Below are 23,397 nucleotides of genomic sequence, written 5' to 3'. Positions count from 1 at the left end.
TGTTGAAAAGACTCTTATTTCTCCTATACAGTTATCTTGGCAACTTTCTTAATTAACTGCATGTATGTGAATCTGTTTCTGGACCTGTTTTCTGTTCCAATGATCACTATGCCTATCTTTTTGATAGCATCACACTGTCTTCATTACTATATATTTATAAATTATGAAATTAGGCAGTGTAAGCTTTATTGTTAAAATTGCTTTAATGATCCTGTCACTTGGATTTCTAGATAATATTTAGAATCAGCTTGTCAATTTCTACAAAATTAAGATTGCTTGCTTCTACAGATCAGTTTATAGACAACTGCTATGTAAACAATATTGAGTCTTCCAACCCATGAATGAGTGGTATATCTATCCACTTACTTATTTTATAATGTAATCTTATAATTTCCAGTGAAGAGATCTTCTCGTATTTTATGAATTTTATTACTATATATTTTATGGGTTTTGATGATACCATAAATGGAAATCTTAAAATGTCATAATCCAGAGGTTATTTTGATATTAGCATATAAATATGGAATTTACTTTAAAAAATAACTATATACTCTGTGACTTTGCTGGATTTAATTATTTCTAGGATTGCTTTGTAGATTCTTTAGAATTTTCTATGTTAAAAATCATGTCATCTATAGAGATAGTTTTGTTGTTTTCCTTCTTATTTGAGCTTTTTATTTCATTTCTTTTACTTTATTGCAATGGTTAGAATATTTAGTCTAATGCTGAATAGAGGTAGTGAGACCAGACATCCTTACCTTTTCCCTACTTTTAGAAGGTTATTATGCAGTTTTTATTCTCATCTCTGCTTTTTATTCTTATAGTATTTATTCCATTAACATTTAATGTAACTATTGATATTGTTAGACTTAGATAACCGTTTTATTATTTTTCACTTGTCTACTATGCTCCTTATTCCTGTTTCTCCTTTGTGCCTTTTAACATTCTATTTTAACTCACTGGAGTATTCTTTCAGTGATGGTTCTAGGGATTAAAGTGCATGTGTGAATATGTAATCTCCCTTAGGTTTTGATAGTCAATTTAGAAGTATTATTGAATCACTTTATCTAAAACGTAGAAACATTGCAATTCATCTAAGTTCATTTATCCACTCATCCCTACCTCCTTTATATTTTAGTTTTCATGTATATCACATATAAGTACATTATATATCCTACCAAGATGATGCTATAAGCATAGCTTTAAACAACTGTATGTATCCTAAAGAAAATAAAATTAAAAAATAATCTTTAATATTGTCCTATGTATCCACCATCTGATGCTCTCTGTTTCTTCCTGAAGTTTGAGTTTCCCTTCATTCTGAAGAACTCCTTTAGCATTTATTGATACGAAGTTATACTGGTAAAGAATTCTTTTAATTTTCTTTTATCTAAATCTTCACTTCATTCATAAAGGATATTTTCCCTGGGTATAGAATTCTGGGTTTACAGTTTTTGTTTCTCTTACTGTTGTTCATTATAACACTTTAAAATGTTGCAGTGTCTCCTTGCCTCCATGGTTTCTAATGTGATATTCATGTCCATTCAAATAGTTATGTTCACATTGTAGTGTGATGTTTGTGTGATTACAATATAGTGTGTGTGATGACAATATAGATGCCTAAGCCTGGTTTTCTTAAACGTATTCTGCTTGGGTTTCTCTAAAAAGTGTTCAGCCATTAGTTCTTTACATAATTTTGAACTTCTTCCTTTCTCTGAAATTCCAAAAATCTATTTTAGAACTTCTGAAATTATCCCATGGACCACAGACAGTCTATTAAATTTTTCCAAACATTTTTCGCTTTCAGATAGGATTTCATTGTTTGTTTTTTTAAGATTTTATTTATTTATTTATTAGAGAGAGAAAGAGAGTGGAGGAGGAGCAGAGGGAGAAAGACAAGCAAACTCTACACTGAGCACAGAGCCTGACGTGGAGCTTGATCCCAGGACCCTGACATCATGACCTGAGCCAAAATTGAGAGTCAGATGCTTAACCAATTGAGACACCTAGGTGCCCCAGATAAGATTTCTTTTGATCTATCTTTATGTTCACTGACTTTTTCTTCTTAATTCTGCTCCTGAGCATATCCACTGAATTTTTTGAAAGTTTTAGATATCATATTTTTTAGATGGGCAATTTTCACTTTTATTATTTTTTGTATTTTAATCTTTACCAATTTTCATTTATTATATTAGTTTATTTTCCTTTATCTCATTGAACATATTTTTAATATGTGGTTTAAAGTTCTTGTCTTATAATTTCATCTTACAATTCACCTTTCAACAATAGTCAAATTATGGAAGGAGCCCAAATGTCTATGTCTGCCAGCTGGTGAAGGGATAAAGAAAATGTATGTATGTAGACATATATGTATATGTGTGTGCATGTGTGTATATATGTATATATAATGGAATATCATTCAGCCATCAAAAAGAATGAAATCTTGACATTTGCAATGATGTGGTTGGGGCTAGAGAGTATTATACTAAGCAAAATAAGTTATAGAAAGACAAATACCACATGATTTCACTCATATGTGGAATTTAAGAAATAGAACAAATGAACATGGGGAGGGGGAAAAAGAGGAAAACCAAGAAACAGACTCTTAACTCTAAAGAACAAACTGATGGTTACCAGAGGGGAGGTGGGCAGGGGTTGGGTGTGGGAATGGGTTAAATAGGTGATGGGGATTAAGGAGGGTATTTCTTGAGATGAGAACTGGGTGTTGTATGGAAGTTTGAATCACTAAATTCTACACCTGAAACTAATATGGTATGCTAACTAACGGGAATTTAAATAAAACTTAGAAGAAAAAAACCATAATTCACCTTGAAGTTGGCATCTGTTGATTGCCTCTGCCTTGAAAATCGATTACATTTTCCTGACCTTTTGTATGTCACGTGATTTTTAATTGTGCCTTAGATATTAGGAATGTTATGCAGCAGAGACCCTAGATTCTCCAATGTTCTTTCACATAGGTTGACCTTATTTTTTAAGAAGATATTTAACTTCATTAAACTCAAACTGCAAATTCTGTCACACCTCCTGTGGGTGGCAGCTCTGATCCCAGTTAAGACTGCTCTGAATCTGCCCCCACATCTATGGCAGAGACTGCAGCAAAGTTCACATACAGAATTTGGGGTTTTCCTTTGCTTGTTCTCTCCTTCCAGTGTTCCTCTATACCATGGCTCTGATTGTCCCCAATTTCTTTGCCGGTTTCATCCATTCAGAAAGATGGCAAATTTTTCTTTTGAGTTTTAACCAACTGGTATTATTATTGTGATAGCAGCTGCTCTTGAAGGAAAGATGCGAAAACGTTACAGTGACCCCATGCAGATCTGATTTCTTCTTTAAGCTTTGCACTTCCATGCAAAGTTCATGGATCAGAATCTCAGGTCTCTCTACCAACTATCAGAGTCTACCAATTATCACTGGTCTTTTTTTAAAATTTGTTTTCAGGTATTAGTATTATTAATATTATTATTATTTTGCTAGAAGGTGTTTATTAGGAAATTAATTGTTCATTACAGAGGTAGGAGTTATAGATTGATTCAAAAAAAATTTTTTTAAGTAAGCCCCACAACCAATGTGGGGCTTGAACTTACAACTCTAAGAGAAAGTCACATGCTCTATCCACAAAGCCAGCCAGGCACCCCTTAAAAATATTTCTGAGTGAACTAGTGACTCACTCTGAAAGTTATGAGTCCTTTAAATGTGATATTTAAATGCTGCTCAATTTCTGTTATAAAACACTTTCTTATGTTACTTAACTATACTTGATAGATGCAAATGTTATGGCAAATGAGGTATTTATCTAGCACAACAGCCTTCTAATATTAGTTGATGTACAAGTAATTTTGTTAAAGACATTTTATAAATAGCTTTATGATGAGGAAAATAAATTAAAAATATGCTATTTCCTAATTTTTCCCAATAGTTTTGTGTCAGCCTCTTCACTTGAAGTTATATTTAGCAATGTAAAAAAACAATAAAATTTCACTTATCCAGTAGATAGACATTGAGGAATAGTAACCATTTAGAACACAGTTAAAATCAGTTAAAACTTCTAGTCCTAAAAGAACTTTAAAAATAAAGAAAGAAATAGGTAAAAATTAGGAAATTCTCTAGCTTTATCTAGTAGAGGAATCAATGTACCATTTTCTCTGCTTCACTCTGTTGATCATATCAAAGAAAAACAAGACATAAAAGTAAAAGAACCTTAAAAAGAAAAGTAAAAGAAAATATAAATTATAAATCAGTAAATAAAACTGATAAAGCATACCAGATGAATAGCCTGGAGGAAATCAACAACATAATAATATGCATTGATTCAAAAAGCATTTTAAAAATTCTATACTTAAAAAAAATTTGGAGATTTAGCACTGAAAGAAAATGTAAGTAACACCTAGATTGGACGGCAAAAAAACCACCACCAACAACAAAGATGTTGTCATGATTTGCAGTTTATATGATTTTCCACAGCAGATCTCCAAAAGGATAGATTTGAAATCCCCTACAGCTGATAAGAGGGGACCAAAATAATGTGAACAACATATAGAAATCTATGTTCCTGGGCCCAGAAGTAACCAATTAAAGTATATAAATGTAAAATGCCCTCATTTATAATAGTATCAAAACTCTTAAGTTACACGGAAAAATAATAATAAAACATAGACAAAATGATCACATGTTTTTCATCAGCATGATGAAAGTAATAAAATATTTTAAGATACAGAAATGTCCTGAATATATGGAGAAACAAATAATCTTTATGATTTGGAAAGCCAGTACCAAGATGTCAGTTCTCTCCAAATTGGTAGATACATTCAAGGCTATCCCAGTGAACATTTCACCAAGAATTTTATGGAACATTACAAATTGGTTTTAAAATACATGTAGAAGGGTAAAGAACAAAGAACTACCAGAGATAATTTTGAAGGTAAAATAATACCAACTTGCTCACTCATATCATCTGGTTATTAAACTACAGTTAAAGATGTGGTCTTGGTAAAATAGAATATGTATCAATGGACAGGATTGGAGTGTCCTTAAACAATAAACACACCCATGTGGGAATTTGGTATGTAGCAGAAGTGTCAATGGAAATAGTGAACAAAAACAGGGATTGATACCACAATCTAGTTGTATAAGTTGGCTCTCCAGAAGCATCCAAATTGGATGCTTTTTTCTGACTATAAGCCAAAAAACCACTTGAGACAAAAAATGAGGAACACACACATACAATTATCTTTTGGGAGAAAACACAATGAAATAACTTTATCATCTCAGAGTAGAATGTGATTCCTTAAGTAGAACATTGAACATGAAGAGCATGAATTTTAAGGTTGAAGGTGAGTATGTTTGACTACATTAAAAAGTATAAAAAGTTTCATCTTAAGTTTTTAATGATGAGAGGATAATGTATAAATTACTGAACATTAATTTGAATGGGGTACCATGTATCAGTTAAAATGAATATACTTTTTAAAGAAGATTTATTGATTAGAGAGAGAGAACACGAGTGGGGGAAGAAGGAGAGGGATATATGGGTTTTGATCCCAGCACTTGAGGATGATAATCTGAGCTCAAATTAGATGCTTAATTGACTGAGCCACTCGGATACCCCTAAAAATGAATATACTTGATTTATACCTATACCATCAACAGATCTATGGAACATAATATTGAATAAAAAAATTCAGAGTGATGGGAACATTTTGATGCTCTTTATGTTGTTTCTAAAATAAACCATAGAGGTCCTCAGATGGCAAAGATTCACCTCCATTTTCAGACATGGTGGCTTCTGGGAATGGGAGGAGTCAGTTGAGGGTAGTAGGTGAAGAGTTGACAATGAATACCAATTATCTGAAATGTTTTATTTTTTAAAAAGACTAATACATAAATTGGAAAGAAAACTGACAACACATTTACAAGTCTTCATGCACGCAGGTGCATGGGTATTTGTTAAATTAGCCTATGTATATTTTTTTCATTCTTGGTATATTTAATAATAGGACATGAAAAAATTATCCTTGGTATAGAGAAAGAAAGAATGGAGTGTACCAAAGTAATGATACTAAAATAATCCTGGTACTACAACCTGAAAATAAAATAAAAAGGAAATGACAGCACATGGGTATCAATGTAAAACATCTTCCAGTGTTAGCAAATAAAATTCAAAGTACAATGTAAGACCATTACAGCCCACTAAAGGGGACGTTTCTTCCAGAAATACAGATTCACTTCAATATTTGGAAATCATAAATACAATATACCATGTTGAGGTTCTAAAATGAGAAGGAAAAACCCTCCTTATTTCAGAAGATAGTGAAAGAACAATTAATCATTCGCCCTCCTCCATTCCTGAATTAAAAAATAATATGAATTAAATAAATCCTTGTTAAAATCGATGTGGTATTATTAAAAATATTTTTCTTTTTCAAATATTTTTATTAAAAGGATTTGTAAATATTTTTAAAATAATAATAAAATGAATGCTTCTATGTGAACTTTCTAATTTAAAAAAAGGTTTATTTGCATATTCTTAATACAAAATGATTTATGTAGCTCAAAAATCAACACCATGCTTAATTATAAAAATAGAAGCATTTTTATAAAATTCAAGAATTAGACAATATCACTTTCAACAGTTTGATTTAAAATTGTCTAGTTAATAGTAATGAAAGTAAGTATACCTATTAGAAAGTAAGCTATAGATATTAGACGAGAGGAAACAGGAAAAATTATTTGTAGATTGTGTGAATGTATTCTTAGAAACTCCCCAAAAGTGAAATAATAGCCTATTTGAAGAAAATTCTATGAAGTTACTAATTTAAAAAATTAATATGTACAATTATTAGCTTTTATTTATCTGCTTGAAATGTAGAATGGGAGAAATTATTGCATTTAGAATAGTAAACAAAAAATAAGCAGGAAATACATATAATACCTACAAAATAAAACTTTAACATGGTATAAAATGTTTTTAGTAATAGGTGATATTGCTTCGAGAAAAGAAGAATCAATATTTAAGATGCAGTAATTTGCCTCTTCTACGTTGATGTAAGAGTGACTCTTTTCAAGCCCTTATAAGCACTAATAGCTGATAACCACAGATTATCTCATTTCATCCTCTGGACCACTTGTGGATTGGAAAAGAAAGTGAGGCTCAAGTTTTGAAATCATTTCCCCGTGATTTCACTCTCGCCTCATTGTAATTATCATGGGTTGTTTTCTTATTTGTCCTAATTTGCTTATTCCTTGGAGGTAGGGCCGTGTCTTATTTGCATTTATGTCTCCCATGACCACTGTCACATAGATACTTGGATTCAAACCCAAGCTCTTGGTTGTCTTTCTGTAGGGAGGGTCACAAATCTGGAGGCTGACAGCAATTGGGCTGGTAAAGCACATACCTGGTCTGATGCAGGCACTTCTAGCCCATAATTTCCTTGTGACCATCCAGCCTCAAAATTGGAAAATTTTAAGATTTTTAAAGAGACTTTGGCCATCTGAAGTTTTTATCTGAACTGTTTGGATTTTTAAACATTAGCAGCCAATTTAAGAAGTAATTAACAGTCTACAGCTCCAATAAACCATACTGTTGGCAAAATTTGGTCTGTGGCCTGACTCGGAGACCTTGGATTTTTCCATACTACTTTCCTAAATTCTGGTAAATCTCAGAGCAAAAAACTGAATATAGTTGATGGGGTAATGGAATTTCTAGGTATGAGGCTACAATATTGTCTATTTCAGAATGTGACTGGCCTACTTATTTCTAGATCTTCTTCATTCTACGGCCGATTCTAAAACTGTTCATTGTGTGTGTGTGTGTGTGTGTGTGTGTGTGTGTGTGTGTGTGTGTGTGTGTGTGTTAGCCTGTCTGTAACTGTTCCTAAAAGCTACTGTAGAGAGAGTGTCCTGGATTTAATTTCCTTAAGTCCATGCAAAGGATTTTAAGTTTATTCCCATACTGATTTTTCAAGCAATGATTTTATTTTATCTTCCAATCAGGTATTTTTAGTCACTGTCTGGAATTTTGAACTGTACATGATCCCCCTGGTGTTACTGCTACTGTTCATCTACAATTTCATCACACCCACAAAAGGGAAGGTTGGCAGCATCCAGGACAGCCAGGTGAGTGAAGGTTCTAGTAACTGTGACATTTGACCAGAGGAAAAAAGGTGGTAATAACAACCAACTGCCACCAAATCGTGACCCAAATCCACTTGGTTTGAGACTTGAGGAGAGCAACATTGGACATACATTTATGTGATAGTGGTGATCTTTTATTGGGTATAACCTGGAGTTGTCCTTCTGTGTTATGCTTCTGAGACTTGGTCTACATTCTTAGCGTGAGGAGAGCCCTCTGGTGCTTGGTCATTTTTACCAAAGTGGCAGCATATTTCATTGTTTGTCCATGCAAGTTATCTGCAAGGCTATCTGCAAGGCTCCTATGAATAGCATTCTCATCCACTGAAAAAAGCCTTTGGCATCTCACTGAGCTCCTTCAGGGCACGGAAAGACTAGAAGACTGTCTTACGCCTCTCCACCCAGACATCCTAGCCTGAAGCCTTCAGAGGCTGGCCAACTTCTAGGGAAATCAGAGAGTGGGCATGCATGGGCAGCTCCATTTTTGGGTGCCCAGGTCCTGAAAATCTCAAGCTTCCCATGATCTTGAAGGAAGCAAACAGCATGACATCCCCTATCATCTACTTATCATACTTTCTGACTCAGCTTCCCCTATTTACTTATTCCAGCCCAGAGGATATTTTCCTGGTCTGGGTGAATAAGAACTAGTATTTGTAGACTTGCTTTAGGGCATTATTTTGGAATTCCAGATTCAAGAAATGAATTTTTAAAACTAAAGTCTAGGATTTTGCGACTTGATAGTAGTGGTTTTCTCAAGACCCAAAAGCTGATGATCTTCACCCATTTTTCCTTATAATGCTATTATTAAAAAAAAAACTATGAAATAATGGAAATTGAAGGGATATTCTGGTATCATTTGGGGGGTAGAAAGGAAGAAGAGAAAATGAGATTTTTTGGCAGGGAGGAAAAACCTCAGGCAAATTCCAAATTCTATTCTGTTTGATATTGGATTGTTTTGATGAGGGAGACATGGACGTATTTCAATAATGAGGGACCTAATGATGCTAGAACCAACTAATAAATAAATAGCTTTAAAGTATAGGATTGTTTAAGGAGTAAGTTGCACACAGATATGGGAATGAGAATAGGGATGAGGGACCTTTTCACAGAGAAACATCTTTAATAAAAAATGCTGTCAACTAACATTTTTACAATTTTTGATCAGATTTTAGTTTTCCAGCTATCATATACATGATGTGTATGCATGTGTAGGCAGGTAGATATGTATGGGTACATAAGAATACTTACGTGCATATGATTATAAATGTGTGTGTGTAAAATCTTTTCAATTTACAGAACACTTTCACATGCATTACCTATTTTAATCTTGATAACACAACCATGAAGGAGGCAGGAATTACTATTTCTATTTTATGCTTGAGGAACGTAAGGCCTAGAGGGACAAGGTGATTTGCCCAAGGTCACACAACAGGACGTCCTTGAACAGTGTCCCAAGCTAAAGACTTTGTCCCAAGTTGGGCTTCTAACTCCAAATTACAGTGTTCTTCCTCCCATGGCGTGTTTTTATTATGTGCGTTTTTACCCATTTGCTTTCATGAAACGTGTGCTGTCCATGGTGACTAGGTGAGTTCTCCAGCATCCGTCGAGGGTCCCACACAGAGCTGGCTACAGCTCATGGGAATTCTGGGAGGTAATGGAGCAGTGGTCTTGGAGAAATTGCTGGGTAACTGCTCAGTGGTTTTAGGGAGTATGGTAGAGTACTCTCTGCATACTTCAGAGTTACTCTTTCTTTAAGAACATGGTACTGACAATCCTGTTGACTACTAGAAAAATGACATCTAAACAGCATGCCTGACCTTTGCAACATGGTTGAGTGGAAAATAAGTGCTCAGGCTGTAAACGGACTTTAGTTTTTGTATACCCAGCGTTCTTTCTGAGCTCCTGGCCCGCCTGGACTGTGTTGGCTTTTAAATATTGCACTGATACAATTAAAAGTTACCTGGTAAACAGTCAAGATTTCTACACTGATCTAAACAAGTCTATTCACAGCACCTGGTGCTTTGGTCCCCAGACTAAAGCCAGGTGCCTGTTAGTGGCCATGAGAGCCCGAGTTGGCTTCCCTTACCTGCCCCCACTCCCCCTCCGAGAGTCCCAAGGAAAACAGTAATAATGCACAGAAACCTGTAACTTATTCTTGAGATTGATTATATTCAGACTAATGCATTTCCTACTGTCTAATGTTTCAGTAATGGCCCCAAAGGAAAAGAGCAGTCATTATAACAATGAGCCCAGCACAAACCCAGTACGGTATTCTCAGCCTTAACATATCAGTTGGCTCATTTGTCAGAATAAGAACAAACTGTTTACAGAACGTACAGCCTGGCGATGCATTTTTAAAGCTGGGTACCTTCAAAGGCCACTTGCCTGATCGCTTTATTTATAGTTAAGTTTTATGTAGATTATGCATAGTGTTTGTAGTCTTTCCACAGTGTCCCTGAACTTTAGGAGCATTATTTTTTGAGAGGTTATATAATGGATTTAAAAACCACGAGTGCTTCAGTTACGTAGAAAAAAAAAAAAAGTAAAAAGTGTATATGGGTTTAATTTGCATTTAGTAATTTCAAGGGATGTTATATGAACAAACCATGGTTTTTCCTTTCAGGAGAGCACAGACTTGGAGGAAGAGGAGGATGAAGAGGACAAGGTGAGTCAGGGAAACTCGTGAAAGGGGGTGTTAACGTGGTCAGCAGATAGCACGTTTCTGGTTGAATCAAACTGCCGTTTGTTTGTTTTCAGTACTATGAACTGTCCAGCATAGTAATATATTTGTAATTTATAAAGGATATTCTTTTTAAGAGATCTTATAAAGTGAGGATAAAAGGGGGTAAAAATATAAGGAATTACCGAAATATTATAAAAAGCGTACCTAAAGGAGGCCTGTCATTTGATTCAAGTGAAGATCGTAAGAGCCTGCCCCTCGGTGTGTAAAAGGTAGATAAAAGGTAGTCTAGGAAGTCAAAAGTAAATCAAGTAAAATTGCTGTTCCTTTAGGTTCCCGTCTGCGCTCTGTGGGGTGGTCACCCACTTCAGAGCCTGTCAGTTTCCCAGCTGTTGCTGGCAATGTTTTCAGCTATATGTCTGTGTACATCTGTCCTTTTTCTTCTCCTGGGAGAATCTCTCAAATCTGCTGCTTTTGTTGTCATTACGCTTTCAGACAAACCTTCTGGAATAAAATGAAAAAAGTGGAAATGCCAAATGAGATGCTACCAGCTTAATGGACTTCCAGCCCCCTAGAACCTGTGGGTGGATGGGGTTTGTGATGTTTGTGTGGAGGAGGCTGGCAGGAGGGGAAAAGGTGAAAGGGGAGGGGGATCTTAAGAGTTAAGTATCCAATATAAAATACCCAGAAAATGGCAATGAATTAAAAAACACTGGCTCCATGACACAAACAGCCCTAAAATTAATTGGGTGAGCCAGATGGTTTTGCCCATTTGAAGCAAATTGGGTAGATGACAAAGGGAATCTTATTTGTTGTGCTAAAATGATCATTAATAGCAAAATAATAAAATAAAGCATAATATTTTTAAAAAATGGAATTGACTCTTTTCAGAATAAGGTCACACAGATGCAGCTTTCTTCTTGATGAATCGATGGGAGTTGCTTCTGAGTAATATAACTCCTTGAGCATGAAAAATTGTCACAGCCAAGCTAACCTGCCTGGTGATAGGATGTTTTACCAAAAGAACCACACGTATTAAAAGAAATTATTTTAAACCTTTACGAGGCCACATGCTAAATTTTATTTACCAAGGCTAGGAAGTGAGGAATATTTTCTTCTGTTTGGCTCTGTCTGTTAAAATGAGCCCGCAATAGAAGAGGGCGTCATCTGTCCTTTAGAGAGCATTGTGACCATGTGTCTTTGGCCCATCTGATAAAGCAGAGCTTCCAACAAGAAGGAAATGAGTGAGAAAGTGGTGTGAACTGGCAAGCAACAAATTCAGGCCATGGATTCTAGACCAGTGGTTGTCATAAGCCAACCTTCTACTGAGGTGCCTCAAGGACTGTCTGGGGCTCTGGGCATCTGGAAGGAGAGACAAATGTGCTGAGCCTTCCTGGGTAAGAATGACTGAGTTGGAACCATAGCATCTACATGGAAGAGCCTTGGAGCTCTTGTGTTTATCCAAGCATTGCAGTCCCCACAGCAGGTGCACCAACCCTGTTATAGACAGGGCGTTAGGACATTCCATATTTCCCTCAGGACAGTGCTGTTCACGATATACTTCTATTACAGTGTTCTCATAGGGCCTTTAATGGCCACAGCATGGCCATGTTTGTTTGCTTCCTCTGTTTTGTTGGCCTTTCAGATTATCCAGAGGAATAAATCTAAAATGAAATTTTGACTTCTACGTATACCTCCTTGTGTTTACCACAACCCTTCTACTGTTTAGGGAGACTGGTAAACTTTGCTGTCCTTATCCATATCTTTTCAATCTCCCATCTCTGAGAGCTTTGTAAAGTAAAGAGGAATTTTCAACTTTAAGACTTCTGGAGCCCACTACATCCCAATATATATTACAGTCCATCCGTCCTTCTCCACATAGACCAGACTCCACAGCTGAGACGTGCTTGCCATAGACCCGCGCACACAGCCACGGGGCCACTGCCCTCCATCTTGTGCTGTACCAAAGAGCTTACCCACAGAACCCCCCTGGCTTCTGTTGCATGTGAGATATGACAGGCCATGCCTCTGGGAACTGTAACACACCCAGTGAGCGATGAGCTGTTTACAAATTATAAACATACAGCCATTTCCTTCCAAACCAGAAGAAGAGAGGAAACTCCTTTCCATCTAGACTATCCATCTTGAAAGTAACAGTCTGTAATTGCTAGCACCCCTTCCCACCAAATACCATAACTGGGGACTGTGGAAGATAAAAGCACGTCGGGGCCCCGCGGCACAGCTTCCTCGGGAGATGGATGCATTCTGTATATTCTGCAAGTCTCTGATGCACGGACCAGGACGTGGTTTGGGGTCTGTCATACTTTTATTGTCTGGAAGGGGGATTATTATAAAATGACATCACTGTAACCTTTTGCTCCTTTTCACTGTCAGAAGTCCATGGTGGTGACCTGTATGAGAAGCCAAATTAGATTGCACAATTGTGCACGTGTGTGTGTGTTTCTGCACTTTCAGATGTAACAAAGAACCTTCAGATAACTACTTTATGGGCTTTTAGGAAACTAACTGTACAAACTAAACTTTGAAGAGAGGAGATATTTCTTTCTTATTCCTGATGGCCCACACAAGAAATTGCTTGTTCCAAGTGTAGTTTGCTGGGGACCCCTGAACAAACAGATAATGGTTAAGTTCAGCGAACAGCAATCAGCTGACATTTCCTATTTGTATTAGATTCCAAATGTGGAATTCTTCTATGTGGACCTTATTTGTACGGATGGATTACAATGAAAATTGCATTAATTTTCTGCATAGTAAAGGTCAGTAATTGAAGCATGAACCAAGAAACTATTGTGTAAAATGCTGTATCCCATACTTAGGAAAGGTCACGCAAAGCAATAATATCTTGTTTTCATTGCGGAAGGTATAAATACTTGCATTAGAGTTTCTTTCTTTTTCCAGCCTAACAAATGCTTACACAGAATATTTTAGCATTTACTATTAACATCAGCAAGAAGAAATCATAAGGGCATGTCATAAAAAAAAAATCCTGTCTATTGCTATATCATAAGGAAACTGCGGTAATGCCTGCATTATGAGTTGGCGTGTCTTTAACTCATCTGTCAGGAACAGGACTTGAATGATCTGTCCTAGGATGATCAATGAGTGCACAATTGTCTTACCGTGTTTAGGGAGGAGAAATTGCCCTTCTGTGTCAATTGTTGGCAAAAAACAGATATGGTGGTTTTTCTTAAGAAAATAAACATCTAATTCATTTTTGTGGGTGGAACAATTTCGTAATGAAAGGATACGGATGAATATTATATCTCTGTCCTCTTTTCACAAATTAGGATGTCATCATTAAAATTTAAGTACGTTTTAAACTGTCAATTTCAGTGTTTAACATGGTTTCCGTTCTCCAGACTGGTTATTCCTCTCATTCCAAGCAGAAGCTTCTTAGGGAGAGAAGCACGTGGCATATGTATTTAAAAGGTGTTCTTGGGGTGCCTGGGTGGCTCAGTGGGTTAAGCCTCTGCCTTCGGCTCAGGTCATGATCTCAGGGTTCTGGGATCGAGCTCCACATCGGGCTCTCTGCTCAGCAGGGAGCCTACTTCCTCCTCTCTCTCTGCCTGCCTCTCTACCTACTTGCGATCTCTATCTGTCAAATAAATAAATAAATAAGTTTAAAAAATAAAATTAAAAAAATAAAAAAGGTGTTCTTGCTGTAATATAACCTGCATTGTCCTTTAGATGAGTGGGCTAGGCCCAGGATGCCTCATTCCCTGTGCTTTCTTATTCCAGAGAGAGAAGATGATCTATAGTGTCCCAGCCAGGGGAGACGATCATGCTTGGAGGAGGTTTTATCTTACAATCTCATCACGAGAGTCATTCTGCCTATGATTCCTTTGTGCTTTCTTAAGAATGTCCCAAACACACAGCAAATTAATTTGATTAGTGATTTTTTTAACCTATTGACAGAGGAGTGGTACTTTTAAAATGATAAAGTGTGGTATTTTTAGGAAAATATAAAGTCAGACAATATCTTTGAAAGGTTAGTAGTAGTTGAATACACACACACACACACACTTTCAGGAGACATGCAATCTGTATACAGGGTATATTGTAGAGGACATGTTTAAGGATAACTCTCAGTGGGGTGCCTGGGTGGCTCAGTCGGTTAAGCATATGCTTTTGGCAGGTCCTTATCTCAGGGTCCTGGGATCGAGTCCCACGTTGGGCTCCCTGCTGGCAGGCAACCTGTTTCTCCCTCTCGTCCCTGCTCGTGTTCCCAATCTCTCTCTCTCTCTCAAATAAATACATAAAGTCTTAAAAAAATAAAAGGATAACTTTCAGGAAGATAAAGTAAATGGTTGCTCTGATTTAACTCCATTTAATTTGATTTAATGTGATTTTTAGTGATGAAGTGATTTAATTACTACCATTTCTACCATACCATCTTACTTTCAAGACTTCAATATTAAAATGGATTCTAGCCAATTCTTAATTATCAGTTTATGTATGTTTTGAATAAGAAGGGATTGGCTTCCCTATCTCCTGCAGTCTTTTCTCTAACACATGGACTTGCTCAAATTTTTCTTTTAAAACTCAAGTCCCCATTCTTAAAAAATGTGTTGCCTTCATTATATTTTGAAGCCAACCAGAAATGTTACTAATCTAACCTTTTGGACCATTATTCATCCCGCTCATATCAGGCTCACTAATATTCCTAGTACTTGTATATTTTCTTTGTGACTTCAATTGTAAGGGTTATGTTTGGTATGTAATTCCCCAATATTGTGAAATATGATACATTAGCCTATAAATTAGATGGATTATCTATCCTATCAGTTTGTTTGCACTAACAGAATACAGTCAGTGGCTCTGGTTTTATAGGCTATACTGTGTCTAGATATTTAATATCTCATTGCCTAAAATGTTTATATCATGCTAATGTAGAATACATTGGGTATTGTGTATCCATTATCCACAAGTCATTGTTTCTCTGAGGATAATAGCTGTTCCTTTTGTCTTTCTTAATGAAACCCCCTCTGTTCCCTGGTGGTTTGCCCTAAATCCCAAATATCCAGTGGGTTTACAAGGTAATTGATAAGTGAAGACCCCTCTCTTTTTCCTCAAGGGAAAAGTAATAACTGAAAGTAAGTAATAAAGGACACAAAAGTAATAATATAAAACAAGATTATTTTGAATATTAGCTAAATAATTATATTTATAAAAATATTAATACTAGTAGAGGGTTTATAACTTGCTACTGTTTTTATGTACTTTAGCTCATCCAGTACTCAAACCATTACATTTTATATTATTTTCCCCATCTACAAATTAAGAGAAATTCACTAGGTAGGATAATAGCAAAACGCAAATCCAGTTCTTCTGACCTAAATCAGATTTATTTTGGACCATGCCACACTGTCATGAAGGAAACATGTCATTTATTTTTCGGTTCATTGTCCTGCATTGTTACCTATTTATGAAGTGTTTTCTCCCTCTCTCAGCCTCTTTAGGTGCAAAATTAAAACTATAAACGTGGTCCTCTGAGTAAATAATGGGAATATAGTGTGGTTGCTACTTTCATTGAAGAGGAGGTGATGTTGGAGCGGAGTCTTAGGGTAGTAAGGATTACGTGTTGCGCTGCTTCATTGCATGGATCTTCTATCTTCTGCCTTTCCTGCTCCCCTTCCTGGGAGAAAACTAAAGGACACACACACACAGTAAAATCAGCAGCTCCTTGTGGGTCTACCTGCCCTATTTACAGAGAACTGCCTTCAGTACTTACAGACCTTGATTGCTGTGTGTGTGTGTTGGGGGGGGGAGGCGTCAGGCATGTATCAGAAACCAATCTTCCTGAGGCCTAAATGCCAAAGAATTATTGTAGACTGTTCGCAGTTTTTCATTGGTGTTTTACCAACATCTTCTTGGTGCTGTTCCTTCTTTTACTTTTTTCAGCCCTTCCCTGTAACACCAGATGAGATTCTTGTGGCAAGCCAAGAAAAGTCGTTGGTAAATACCAGTCAGCGTGGAAACGCTTTCTGTAATGAACAGAGCAGGTTCAAAACCACTTAGAAATGATATTGATTTAAAACCCAGATCTGTTCTATATTCATTTCCCTAAGCAAAAGAATACTTGAGAAGGAAACGCTCTCCTGAAAAACTACAGAATTTTACCCCCGTGGAAAGAGCAAACGCTAAGGAGTTGATTGTGTGTGTGCGTGTGTGTCTGTGTGTGCGCGCGCGTGCGTTTTTGCGCGTGCAAGCATGGAGGTCTGAAAGCGCATGCGCACATCCCCCACATCTCATGGGAAGAAGTCCTAAAGACCTTTCCCAGTGCAGTAAGCCAGGCTTCCAAGGAGTAGTTTTTAATCTTATCTATCAGAAATACTGCTTCTTATTCTTTGTTATGACAGATACTGAGGTTTGAATTTTTTTTTTCAGTTGTGTGTTTTCCATGCTAAATTCCAGTCTATTTCTGGCATTTGTAATTCTTCAAGTTTTCAAATTATAGGCTTTTAATATTCCCTAGGATAAAACAGACCAAACATAGTCCCATTGAAAATGCAAAGTTATATTTTTGTGTTTTTGCTCTAGAGGGCTGGAATTACTGGAGAGATCTTGAGACAGAATTTTGCATTGATCCCTTTTGAGAATGCGTCTATCCTCTGACAAATACTACTCAATTTTTAAACTTGTCAAAAAGGATTTTTTCTGACATGGTTCATTTTTGGGACTGTCTTCCCGGTTTTGCTTAGGTAATTAAATGAGAAATGAGGATTTTTTTTCCTTAAATCGGAACATGTGGGAAAGATTTAAAGTAACATACTGATTATATAATTAATTCTGAGTTGTAAATTCATTTTGATGGTGTGAATTCTCTCCCAGAGGCTCCAAGCTGGTTTATTACACCTACAGTGCTATAGTCATTGGAGCCGTGGGGGTGGCAACCAGAACTGAAGAAGGACGCATTTGCTTCCTGACTGATTTTTGGTTTTACTTATAAAAAAAGTACATGATTTGTTCTTAATCTGACTGCTTTTATAAACCTAGCCAAAAGAGTCAGGTTTATTTTTCTCATGTTTTATAAACAAACGGACAATGAAGAAAATGGTGAACTTGCATCTGTCTCTATATAATAATATACATTTTTAGGTTATAGAGATGAGTTTTGTCATCATTTTTCTTACAATGAGTGCCAGTCCTTCTTTATGGCATATCAGAAAACAAAGGAACCTTATGAAATTGGAATTCTGTATCTGAAAAGTTGCATGCTCTCATCTCTTCTATTATTTCGTGATGCAAGCTTTATCACAATGTAGACCCAAATCATGTGAACGGTCGTATGCCTCACTGGTTTTTCAAGTTTGTAATAAGAAGTAAAATCCATTCTTTCTCAAATGTAGGGCTCTGGGAGTGCAGTGCATGGCTGGTCATAATTTTTTTTGTGCATTTGTCTAATCACCCCAATGACCACCGCTCTTCCACTCTTTATTACACATTTCCCTCTATAAATCAGAAGCCTCCTATGTTAAGGAAACACACCAGCACACGTGATAACGGTTCTGTCTTCCTGAATGGATCTCTGTTGCTCTTCCCAGGCAACTTGGTGGCAGCAGCAGATGTAATGTTGTGTTTGCTAAACTGTTATCACCACATTCCGTGGTTCAATCTGAGACGTGTAAATAAAGCCAGCATGATGCAGATAAAACTGCCAGATGATCTTTCGTACAACGCAGGGCAACATGAGTAGACTTGTCTTGGAAGATCATTGCTTTCAAAACTTAAATTAACCCCCGTATTCTTTCAACTAGATCGAAGGTTATTCCTTCTTTTATCTCTTTGCATTCTCAAAAGGAAGGGACTTATGTTTATGAAGTGTCTATAATGTACCAAATGCTTTACATATCTTATGATACGAATAATATTTAATTCTTCACTCAGTCAGGAAAGGATTAGACTCTCCCTTTTCCCAGATAGCTAAATTGGAATTCAGAATGGGTGAGGGATTTGCCATGATCACAAAATTGGTAGATGACCAGGCAGAACTCAGTTCTCTCTGACCCCTAGTCTGCTCTTTACAAAATGTGTGGGCCTGGGTAGAGTTGAAGTCTCATGGTTGGTTGGTCTGTTTGTTTTTCTTGTTAACTTTTCACCTGTTGGTGCAAACAATCCCTGGTTACCCCAGCTCTTAAATATAAGAATGGAAAGAAGTGTTTTTGAAATAGTTTTAAAAGATATCATTTAACATACTCTCATGAGTTCTGGGCAAAATAATGCTGGAAAGAAAGAGTAGGGGGCAATATGTAACTGAGTCAGGTTTCTCAAAATTATATATCCGATGGTGTACAAAGAGAACAAAAACCCATAGACATCAAAGAAGCAAATGCCAAAAAAAACAAGTGGGAGCTGAATGCCCACCTTGTGAAATGTCCACTAGAACTTACACTTTTTTTTTTTTTCCAAGATTTTATTTTTTGGTTGAGAGAGAGCACAAAGAGGGGGAGCAGCAGAGGGAGAGAGAGAAGCAGGCTTCCCACCAAGCAGGGAGCCCAATGCGGGGCTCAATACCAGGACCCTAAGATCATGACCTGAGCCAAAGGCAGTTGCCTAGCCGACTGAGCCACCCAGGTGCTAAGGGGCTTCTTATAATGAAGACACACTTGCTCTGGTGTTCTGGACTAGAATCCTATGTTACATGTACCTACTTGCCCAGAAATTTTCTATTTATTGACCCCCCCCCATTTTATTTAAATTCTAAGTATTGTATTTAATACTTCATTTCAAATACACTGTGATAAATTGCTTAGGCTTGTTGTTTGTGCATTCTGCTTCTGCTGTAGTTTTTCCTAGTAGCCATGGGGTTGCGTGAGCGGTGACCAGAGATCTTACTGACACCCGATTAAATCCAGCCAACAAGCAGGGATAACCCGTCTGTTTTCCTGACCCCTTTTCAGGGGGCTAAGCCACTAAGACCTAGCTTTCAGGGAGAGCTTTTGGGTGGTCCCTGACAAAGTGTTCTCAGATAAGTTCACCCCTTCTTGTCTCAAGCGATGGTGGAGAAGCCTCTGATGCTCCCCATTCCCCGCAGTCAGTCACGTTGTATACAAGCCTGTGAGCACACGGCTATTGCCCAATCTGTATGCATATAGCCTCCAAACTGCCTGTTCCAGGAGGGTTAGTGGGAAAGATGAAAAATGATAGGGTGAGGGTATGTTGTAAATATACAACAAATATATGTAAATATAGGCAGAATTTAAACAGTCCTATGGGTAAGAGAATAAAAAGTAGTCTGAACACTTTGGCTATCATATTTTGTTTCACTCATTCCAAAGAGTAAATCTGCATTTACCTTTTTTTTTTTTTTTTTACTCTCTGATAAAGTTTTGCAATGAGTAAATAAAGTCAGAATTCGTGTTTAAGAAATAATCCAGTAATAATATTCTATTTATCAAGATAATTATCGATGTGCTGAGAGATGTGTGTTTACATTTCTTGTCTATCCCCTGGGGACATGGTCCTATCATCTGTGTATATAAACTGAAGTTACAAAACTGCCAAAGAGTCTTCAACAGTTAGTAGTTACTTCAAGAAGACCATTTCTGGAAACATGCTTTTATTTATGTAGCCAAGAAGTTGTGCTTACATATCTCTCTGTGGACTATGACTTTTCTTTTAGACAAATGGCTATTGTACATTTATTGGATTTTTTCCATTCTGAGGTTTCGTTGTACGTGTATGAAAATGCAAGGTAGCTGTTAATACGTCGACTCTAATAGAACCAATATCTGAAAACTCTTGGGCAGAGTCAAATGGTGGCAGTCTTACCTGGACGCTATCGAGTGATTGAAACAGAATGTCAAATAAGTTAATTCTAAAATGATTTTGATTTTTTTTCAACCAATAAATGGAACCAAAATAAAGCTTTTGCTAATTAGTTTTACAAATGATGAAATCTCTGACATCAGGAATGCCGATGTAAATTTAGTTGAAACAATTATGTTTGGGAATTATTTAACTTATAGGGATAGTATAAATGCAAACTTTGATGGAGGATAGCATCATGGCTAATAAAATGTTTTTACAAAATGAAGGCATTTATGAGGCAGAAGTGTACTTGGGATTGGCCACAGTGCCCTGATTATCCATGACTGGGTACAGAAGAATGATAATGCTCCATTGATTGAATTAGAAGCTGTCTTGTCCACACTTATAAATATTTTGTATATACAGTATTAGGTAGCAACAACAAAGTTGTTTGTGACAAATATATTTCAGATATGAAAAATACACTTCAGTGTGTCAATATGTACTCTGTTTTTTGCTGCCGGTCATCAGTTTGATTTTAAGAATGTTTGAACCTTTGAGGAGCTCTTAGTCAACTTAAACGTTTTCCAGAGCTATTGAACTCTTGTGAAAAAAGATCTCTACAGTTTTTGTTGCATTTGGGTCATAAACAGTTGGAAAATTTTATCAAAATCTTTGATGATTGAAATGGTAAGTAATTTCATCTTGAAAGCTTTTAGTGAGTAAAGGTGAATTTTAAAAGAACTGGCAAAAAAGACACTGCATTTTTTTCCCCCCACAAAAACCAGTAATATTTAACGCAAAGTAAATGACAAGGTCAAATGTTGTGCACATTTCAATATTTAATTCTGAAGTCACCCTTTGGTATATCTCAATTTGTGGAAAATCTTTTGATTTTTAATAGACTAAATATCTATTTGACCCAAGAATGGAAGGAAATTGAGAAGTCATTTATTTATCAGCATAAATTTTGTGAAGCAGTCAAAGGAATTATGGATACAACTTAGAGTTTTGTTCTAAAGAATGTTTGACAGAGAAAATCCATATGAATGGATACAAAAAGGCCTTTGAAAATATTTAAGCTAAAATATATAGGGATCTCAACATTTAAAAATTAAAATTGATAATGATTTTCTCCATGTAACACATTTTTTTGGTGTGAAATTTCAAGGTATCTCAGCACCTATAGAAAGAGTATTTTTTGTAATTAAAATTATGATCCACAGTAGAGTCAATTAAAGGTGTCAACTTAATGACTATTAAGTGCAACTCTGAAGATGATTAAGAACAATTTTTCTGAAATATATAAAAAGAATATTAAAAAGTACATTTTTTTTTTTTAGATTTTATTTATTTATTTGTCAGAGAGAGAGAGAGGGAGAGAGAGCAAGCACAGGCAGACAGAATGGCAGGCAGAGGCAGAGGGAGAAGCAGGTTCCCTGATGAGCAAGGAGCCCGATGTGGGACTCGATCCCAGGACGCTGGGATCATGACCTGAGCCGAAGGCAGCTGCTTAACCAACTGAGCCACCCAGGCGTCCCAAAAGGTACATTCTTTTGAAAAGTGCCCTGACCTGGGATTATAAACGTATATAACTAGGAAACCAGTTAAATATGTGAATCTGTAGCACAAATAATCATTCTTTATGTATCATTTAGAAATGTCCAAATAACATAAATAAGTTCCATTTTAATATATATAAAGTATGCTTTATAAAAATTTGAAGTAATGTGTTTATAAAAATAAAATGAAATAATTATGTGGATTCACCAAATATAAAATCAAATTGATAGTTGATAAGTATTTCAAAAATTATATAATTCTGATTACTTTTACTCTTGAAAGTGTAGAGATTTGGTTGATAAGTTTTTATCCTGTTAGCCTAGATACGGTAAGACTCTTAGCCTTGTCTTTGGGTATTAAATATGCAAACTAAAATACCAAATTCATTAAAAAGGAAAAGGACATGGAGACAATCATTTATTATTTTGGTATACTAACTTATACTTCCTTCACAACCAGAACCTTGGCATTTGGGTGTTTTTTTGGGGTGGGGGAGAACACACACACACGCGCGCGCACACACACACACACACACACACACACAGAGTCAATGGAACTAGGATGTTTTTATGAACTTGAGCCACATGGAAATTTGAGTCATTTTCCAAGAAATTGTTTTGACCTGAAGTCTATGCTACTGAAAAGAGGAAGCTACTTTTGCCCTTTGGGTCAAATTCCCTAGTGCTTTCAAATCCTCCTTTATAAACATGAATACTTATGTAGCAGACAGAGATGGGTTTTCACCATTGTGCCCATTAATAGATGTGGCTGAGCATGAATTAGGTTGCTTCGGTGGCATACCTAATTTTTAATGCAAGCTGCTTGAAGAATTAGTAAAGGAAATAAGAAATTTTAAATTGGGGTGAAAACACAAATGTCATGCTAGTTTGATTTAACAAGAGGACACAATGAACCTACTTTCTTCTATACAGATTGCTTGGATTAAGTAGTTCAGCCCAGATGGTAAGAGGTTCTTCAAATCACCCCAGCACTCTTTACTAAAGAGGGTCTAGCAGTAGTACATTCTAACCTCTGCCCTCCCTGTGATCTGTTTCTGCCACGTAGCTTCATAAACAGGGACAGGTGGGAGAAGGGAAGTCTGTGCTTTTGTGAAATTTCTGCCATAATTTTATGTGAAATTTTAGCCATAATCACTAACCAGGTGGTGGATTCTCCTTCCCACACAAGTTGTGTCCATTTTGATGGAACAGAGAATGCACAAGGAGAGTGAAGTC

At 36.4% G+C, this 23,397-nt stretch overlaps 1 protein-coding gene across 2 annotated transcripts in view; it reads left to right on the top strand.

Annotated features, from left to right (window-relative positions):
* Positions 1-23,397, top strand: part of LOC111152600 (multiple C2 and transmembrane domain containing 2) — a 180,962-nt gene that overhangs the window by 135,512 nt on the left and 22,053 nt on the right. The window contains exons 17-18 of one of the 2 annotated variants that reach the window (XM_022511119.1): positions 8,011-8,133; positions 10,772-10,813. The exons of the other annotated variant lie outside the window; for it this stretch is intronic. Of the exons in view, the coding sequence (XP_022366827.1) occupies positions 8,011-8,133; positions 10,772-10,813 (165 nt within the window). The remainder of the gene's footprint in view (positions 1-8,010; positions 8,134-10,771; positions 10,814-23,397) is intronic. 2 annotated transcript variants of the gene reach the window in all.

Source organism: Enhydra lutris, unplaced genomic scaffold, assembly GCF_002288905.1.
Source record: "Enhydra lutris kenyoni isolate GAN:26980312 unplaced genomic scaffold, ASM228890v2 scaffoldscaffold29, whole genome shotgun sequence".
Taxonomy (NCBI): Eukaryota; Metazoa; Chordata; class Mammalia; order Carnivora; family Mustelidae; genus Enhydra; species Enhydra lutris.
Note: the sequence above shows the minus strand (reverse complement) of the source record. Positions and strands in the feature narration are given on the sequence as shown.